Raw genomic sequence first — 7,398 nt, forward strand, 5'->3', positions numbered from 1 at the left:
GGTTCAGGCCTAACGTCGGCCTAGAGAGCTCCCGATGGGCCGCGGACGCGCTGTGCCTCCCCCTTGTCGGGATCGCGGCCCCCCCGACCGCCAGGCCCTGCCGGGCTGCTTCTCCCTCCCGACCTGCTTACCTGTTAGGGAGGCTTCGGAGCGCGCCCGGCCCCGGTTCTTTGGCGCGGCTGCTGCGCTCGGTCCTCTGGAGCCTCTGTGGGGGTGAGATTAATTAAATCTCGCCATTGGTGTGGCGCGGTGAGCGGCCTGCTCCCGCCCGGCCCTCGGTGCGCGGGTGGCGCAGCGGAGATCCCGCTAGCCGTGCCTGTGCATTTGAAGCTGCGGGCAGGCCGAGGCTTCGGCGCGGCCTGCATTGTATTGTTTATCTGCCTTGGCTCCAATAGCTTCCTGGCCCTCTGGTGGCCACCTGTAGCAACTGCAGGCTGTTTGCTCGCGAGCTTCCCTAGTGGCTCAGAGTAGCACTGCAGCTCTTTAGCTCATTGTCTAGTGCAAGCAGAGCCACCTTCTGGCCGGCCTAGGTATAACAGCCTGCTGTGAACTTAGCTCATAGTAGCTCTACCTAGTGACTCAGCCTGGTATTGCGCCTCCTCCCATTGTGCTTAGACTGCTAGTGCCCCCCCTGCAGGACGGCATTAGGGGGCGCACTGTGTTATAATCATAGAGTAACTTAAATTGATTATCTTTCCCTGAATTTTATTTCAGTAGTAATTTAGTTCCTTTAGTTATTGGTTAGTCAAGCGTTACTTAAGTGATCGGTTGGTTCTCTAGTGGGTACTTCATCAGTGCTCCAGAGTTAAGGGCCTTTTTTGGCCGTTCCTTGTTTAATTAATTTCAAAGTTGACAGTTTTGCTCGGATTTTTGATAGGGGACTTCTTTATCTTCTTTGTTTAACTAGCAGGTATGGCTCCAAAGAAAGCTTCAACCCGCACTGGCCCACCTATTTCTGCAAAGCGGCCTATTAGGGGGCCACCTCAAGCGCTGCGCTCATCGGCTCCAAAACAGCCAGCGGGGCGGGTGCAGTCCTTGGTGGCAAGCATGGCCGGTGATCCAGAAGCCTTGTCTCGATTCGCGGCGGATATGGACGGTTTCCTGCAACAATGTTCCAGTCAGCCATCCACGTCTGCAAGGCCGCCTTATACAGCGAGGGTGTCGTCACCGGTGTCGTCTGCCTCTAGCGGGGATGGAAGAGAAGGGCTGTCAGCTGGGGATGGTGGAGTCGATTCCCGGTTAACACAGCCCCGTTACTCACCTGCAGTTCGTGGCCTTTCACGAAGGACAAGTCGTTCTTCCAGGAGGGCACCGGGGAGAATGAATCCTCCGGCACCTACCAGCTGCCGGGGCAGGAGTGCCCACCCCTCTGCTGAGGTAGCTGGTTCTGGCCTTTCACTTCTTGTCTCTTCTCCTTCAGCTGCAGATTTAGTGCAGGATCTGGGTGCTTCTCAACCTAATTCCGACTCTGCCTCTTCTATGGAGGATAGCTTACCAGTCCCGGCTAAGAGATCTTTGGGGGGAAAGCGTCACCGCAGAAGATCTTCCCGGAAGCATGCCAAACGTAGAAGGGCGGACTCTTCTTCATCTTATACGGGTACGTCATCTAGCTCTGATGATGAGGCTGATAAATCAATGGAACTTTATTGGGGTTTTGGTGAGACAGCCTCGGGGCTCCCGAGGTGGGCCTGGGATCGGAGGGCCAATACACACCGTGCTAGGTACGGGGCCGTACAAGAATGTAGGGATGGTGTGCTGATACCTGACACCAAGGTCTCTACTAACTCGGCCAGGGACATTATTCCTGGTTCGCACCTGGCTACAAAGCTTCGGTCTAGGATATTGAATGGCCGTTATGTAGACATTTTCAAATTGGCTCCGCCGTCGGAGGATCAGGAGAAGGGGCCTTCTTCCAAGAAGCGCCCTGGTGCTGCCATTGCAGACAGGACATTCGAACATTGGCTCGATTGTTTTCAAGTCTTTGCTGGCTTTGTTGTGGCAGCCTATCCTCGGAGGTCCCTTCACTTATTTGTTTACTTATCCATCGTTCGCTCTGCCTTCACCAAAGCTGGTGAAAAGGCTGCGATCAAATACGATGAGAATTTCAGGCGCCGAGCGGCCAAGATTCCCACGGCCCGTTGGGATCGTAGGGATCTCGATGTCTGGACCACCCACGTGGCCCCGCTCATCGATAAGAAAGCGCCAGAACAGCAAAAATTCAAGCCGGCAGCCTTTAGAACTAGCCGCCGGCTCATATGCTGGGACTTTAACAAGGGCTCCTGTCAGCGGCAGGGGTGCAGATATGCCCATGTCTGTGACAGGTGCAATGGTTCGCATCCTGCTTCCTCTTGTTTTGGTGGTCGCCGGCCCTTTCGGGGGGGGGGCAGAGGGGGTTCTCAGCAAAACCAAAAACCAACCCCCTCCCCTGCAACTTCAGCAGCAGGGAAATAACGCTTTGACCTCCTTGGCATACACTCCGGTTCGCTTGCAGCCCCTGCAATTATGGCTGCAGTCTTACCCCAATAGGGAGGCTGCGGTCTATTTGGACAATGGTTTTTCCGTGGGTTTTCGGATTCCTGTAGCCATGCCTCCCGTGGCACAGAATCCTGCTAACCAAAAGTCAATTCGCGAGCTGCCTCAGGTGGCTCGCAAGAAGATTGCGAAAGAGGTAGCCATGCAGCGTATGGCTGGCCCTTTTGATAGTCCTCCCTTTCATAATTTGCATGTATCCCCATTGGGTATCGTGCCAAAAAAGGCCCCTGGTGAATTTCGTTTAATCCATAATTTGTCACATCCCACGGGCACGTCAGTTAATGACGTTATTCCACCGGAGCTCTGCTCCGTGAGGTATGCTTCTCTTGATCAAGCGATCAAGATGATTAGGAAGTTCGGCCACGCAGCTTTATTGGCGAAATGCGATATCGAATCGGCGTTTCGCCTTTTGCCAATTCACCCGGAGGATTTTTGGCTGCTTGGTTTTCAATTTGAGGGCAGCTATTACTTTGACAAAGCTATGCCCATGGGATGTTCGGTTGCATGTGCCGCTTTTGAAGCGTTTAGTACCTTTTTAGAGTGGGCCCTAAAATTTAAAACAGGTTTGGGCGGAGTCACCCATTATTTGGATGATTTTTTATTGGCCTCGGCGAGCGATACCGGCGATTGCGCGGTGTTGCTGCAGGCCTTTGCTGACCTTACACAGGAATTGGGGGTTCCCCTCGCCACTGACAAGACGGAGGGTCCTGCAACTCAGCTTACTTACCTGGGTATCCTCTTGGATACAGTGGCTCAAACTTCCAGCTTGCCAGGGGACAAGTTGGTTGCCCTGAGGAAGGTTATAGAGGAGCTACTTCCTCTGAAAAAAGTGTCGTTCAGGCAACTCCAGTCACTTTTGGGACATCTGAATTTCGCTTGCAGAGTGGTGGCTCCCGGGCGCCCCTTCTGTTCACGCCTGGCGCGTCTCACCGTAGGGTTGAAGGCTCCGCATCATCGGGTTCGCCTCTCTAGTGAGGTGCGTGCTGATCTTCGCATCTGGCTTGAATTCCTGGAGGAATTCAATGGGGTGTCCTTATGGCAAGACACTTTGAACTTGCATAATGACTTCCAAGTGCATTCCGATGCTGCAGGTTCACTGGGGTTCGGTCTTTACTGGAAAGGTCGATGGTGCGCTCAGCGTTGGCCGGCTGGGTGGCAGGGAAGTGTGATTACGCGTGACCTAACTTTTCTCGAGTTTTTTCCAATTGCAGTGGCAGTGCACTTGTGGGTCGAGGAGTTCAGGAACCGTCGTGTCTGTTTCTGGACCGATAACCAGGCGGTGGTGACGGTGTTGGCCAAACTGTCATCTCGCTCGCCCAGGGTGTCTGCCCTTTTGCGGGCATTTGTGCTGCATTGCCTACGTTGTAATATAGTTTTTTCCGCTCGTTTTATTCCTGGGGTGTCTAACAAAATTGCTGATGCTCTGTCCCGTTTTCAGATGGAGCGGTTCAGACATCTGGTTCCAGAGGCGCGGATACGTCCGGAATATTTCCCAGATCATCTCTGGAACCTTGGCAGCAATTAGTTTTTCAGGGAGTAGCGGCATCGGTTTCCCCTTCTACCTTGAGATCTTACGGAAAAGCTTGGGCTGATTTTCTGGCATTTCTGCGCCAGTCAGCCAGGGGGCTAGCTGGGGTCCCACCCACCTCTTCACAGGTGCTACAATATTTGGCTCATTTATTCCAGATGGGGCGTGCGGGCAAGACACTTAGGATGCAGGCAGCTGCTATAGCATTTTTCTGTAAAATATATTTTGACACAGATCCTTGTGCGAAGTTTGTTGTTCGCAGAGCCCTTGAGGGTTGGGGTCGACTCTGTCCTTCTCGGTCACCAAACCGACGCCCCATCTCTTTTGAATTGTTGGGCAAGATGCGCAAAAAACTGTGGGTGGTGTGTTGGTCTGATTATGAGGCCCGCCTGTTTTCGGCTGCCTTCTCAATTGCCTTTTTTGGAGCATTGAGAGTGGGTGAATTAGTAGTGGAAGATCACAGGGATGGTCGTTCCAGGGGCCTTCTGCTCCAGGATGTGCAGCTATCCCCTGCGGAATTGAGAATCACGATCAGGCATTCAAAGACGGATCAGAGGGGCAAGGGGGCTCTCATTCGTCTCCCTGCCACTGGGGCGGCAGGCCCTTGCCCAGTAAAGGATGTTAACAAGTATCTAGTGGTGCGGGCACATGGGGATGGGCCACTGCTCCGGCACGAGAATGGGTTATCCCTTACAAGGCATCAGTTTGCAGGGGTGATGCGTAAGGCGATCCTGGCATGTGGTGGCGTGGCTTCTGATTTTGCCCCCCATTCCTTCAGGATAGGGGCTGCCACGACTGCAGCTCACTGGGGTTTGTCGGCTGCTAGAATACAGGATTTGGGTCGCTGGAAGTCAAATGCGTTCAGGGGATATGTTCGCTAACGATTTGGTGTCTGATGCTGCTTTGTTTGTTTATCCCAGGTCGGTCAGCCGTACGCATCTGGATGGTGGGGCACAGCATCATCCATTGGGCTGGTGTTGCAGCACGGCAGTCCGGATTGGGTCCAGGTCTCGGCCTTCCTTCACATGTTCGGGTGTCCTGGCTGTCCAGACGAGGAATGCGTTGGTCGGAGTTTTTGCCACGAATTCGAAGTCAGTTGCTCCTGGAAGGGCCGCCAGAGGCTATCGTGGTGCAGCTGGGGGAGAATGACCTGGTTGCCATGGGCTGTTTATCATTACGTGCTGCAATTTTGGCTGACCTGGAGACGCTGAAGGCAATGGTGCCCACAGCGAAGATATTTTGGTCTAAGCTTTTGCAACGACGTGTTTGGTTGGGAAGTCGTTGCCCGGTGGCCACGGAAAGGGCCAGGAAGCGCATCAATGCGACTGTTTCCAAAAGGATTGTGGAGCTGGGTGGAGAGGTGATTTTTCACCATGAAATCTCCTATACTGCGGCGGCTCTCTTTAGAGCAGATGGAGTGCACCTTTCTGCTTCTGGGAATGAGGCTTGGCTAGGTGCGGTGGTGGCCAAGCTGAGGTCTTGGCTGGGGCTGTGAGTGGTTTGGCGGTGAGCTGAGGGCTCCATGGCGGTTAGGCATTGGTTAAATTGGTGCTTGGAGGGGTAAGTGCCTACCCCTCCAAATGATGCGAATGGGAATTCCGTTAAAGGAAATCCAGGGGCTTGCCATTCTTTCGTCCTTGTCCCCGGAGTCGGACTTGGGCCGTGCAAGCCCCACAGGAACATGAGGGTGAGAAGTAATGGTCTGCTTCCCGGCTTTATTTCTCACCCAATACTTGTTTCCCACGCTGGCTTCCACTGGTGTCCGGAAGGCCAGCTCTGTCCCTGAGGGCAAGGACAGATAGTCATAACCAATGCCTAAGCAACCACTCACATTTGTGTATTTGAATAAAGTTGTGGCCCAAAATTTATGCCAAAAACCTTAAACAAAAATTGATGTGTGAAGTGTGAATTATTGGGGGGCTACTGTGACTCAACACGCAAAGCGTGTTCTCCCTAGCAGAGAGCACGTGTTGCGGTTGGGAACAGGCCACCCTCCAGTGACTAGGCAAATTTAGTTGAATCCCGACCATTTAAATGGTTAAACTGGGTTGCTGGGGTGTTTTGATTGTTGCCATTTCGGAGGAGGGGTCAGAGTCTATATATACAGGGGCCAGTCTTTAGCACGGCCTCTTGGCCGTTTTGCATCGGATCACCCACCCTCCCGCCCTTTTATAGGGTGGTTTTTTGTTTTGCTCGCTTGACCTTGCTATTGCCTGTCATGGGGTCGTCCGCCTTGGTGCGGGGGCCTAGTAGGAATTTTGCCATCTGGCTGATTGGCTGGTGCCATTTGGTTTTTGCCTACTACGTAGCAAATCGTCACAACTTGTAAGGTTGGCGGTTAGGCATTGGTTAAATTGGTGCTTGGAGGGGTAAGTGCCTACCCCTCCAAATGATGCGAATGGGAATTCCGTTAAAGGAAATCCAGGGGCTTGCCATTCTTTCGTCCTTGTCCCCGGAGTCGGACTTGGGCCGTGCAAGCCCCACAGGAACATGAGGGTGAGAAGTAATGGTCTGCTTCCCGGCTTTATTTCTCACCCAATACTTGTTTCCCACGCTGGCTTCCGCTGGTGTCCAGAAGGCCAGCTCTGTCCCTGAGGGCAAGGACAGATAGTCATAACCAATGCCTAAGCAACCACTCACATTTGTGTATTTGAATAAAGTTGTGCCCCAAAATTTATGCCAAAAACCTTAAACAAAAATTGATGTGTGAAGTGTGAATTATTGGGGGGCTACTGTGACTCAACACGCAAACAGGTTCTTTGACAGTGGTACCTTGTGTTACAGGCCGTCCCCCTTATGAATGCTGTGGGTTACTGGAAGTAGATGTCCCTTGTTGCGACTTTTGCCCCGGGATGTTAGTGGAAGTCATGCTCCAGCAGCATGGCAGCAGCGGGAAGAAGAGTTTGAAGAAGAGTTTGGATTTGATATCCCGCTTTATCACTACCCGAAGGAGTCTCAAAGCGGCTAACTTTCTCCTTTTCCTTCCTCCCCCACAACAAACACTCTGTGAGGTGAGTGAGGCTGAGAGACTTCAGAGAAGTGTGACTGGCCCAAGGTCACCCAGCAGCTGCATGTGGAGGAGCGGAGACGCGAACCCCGTTCCCCAGATTACGAGACTACCGCTCTTAACCACTACACCACACTGGCCATTAGAGAAAGCGCACCTCATGTTATGAGTGTTTTCGGGTTACAAACGGACCTCCAGAATGGATTAGGTACGTAACACAAGGTACCACTGTATTTCTTTATTTCTTTTGACAAAGTAATAATAAATAAATAAAATAGAAATGTGTAGCCCACCAATGAGACCATTCCATTATAACTATCCAGCCTCCCAA

The 7,398-nt window shown here is 52.6% G+C and overlaps 1 protein-coding gene across 1 annotated transcript; it reads left to right on the plus strand.

The window, feature by feature from the left end:
* Window positions 1-1,453: 1,453 nt before the first annotated feature.
* LOC309373802 (uncharacterized protein) lies at window positions 1,454-5,945 on the plus strand. Its single transcript, XM_081918344.1, has 2 exons — window positions 1,454-1,597; window positions 4,981-5,945. The coding sequence occupies exons 1-2, from the start codon at window positions 1,480-1,482 to the stop codon at window positions 5,553-5,555; spliced, it is 693 nt and encodes a 230-aa protein (XP_081774470.1). The 5' UTR covers window positions 1,454-1,479; the 3' UTR covers window positions 5,556-5,945.
* Window positions 5,946-7,398: the final 1,453 nt, after the last annotated feature.

Source organism: Podarcis melisellensis (assembly GCF_964234715.1).
Source record: "Podarcis melisellensis genome assembly, chromosome: 7".
Classification (NCBI taxonomy): domain Eukaryota; kingdom Metazoa; phylum Chordata; class Lepidosauria; order Squamata; family Lacertidae; genus Podarcis; species Podarcis melisellensis.

What these genes read in the sequence shown, in the direction of transcription:
- LOC309373802 (XM_081918344.1), top strand. Translation starts at nt 1,480, where the DNA reads ATGGAGGATAGCTTACCAGTCCCGGCTAAGAGATCTTTGGGGGGAAAG. An exon ending in CTCTTCTTCATCTTATACGG is followed by an intron (nt 1,598 to 4,980) that starts GTACGTCATCTA and finishes TGTTTATCCCAG; the next exon opens with GTCGGTCAGCCGTACGCATC.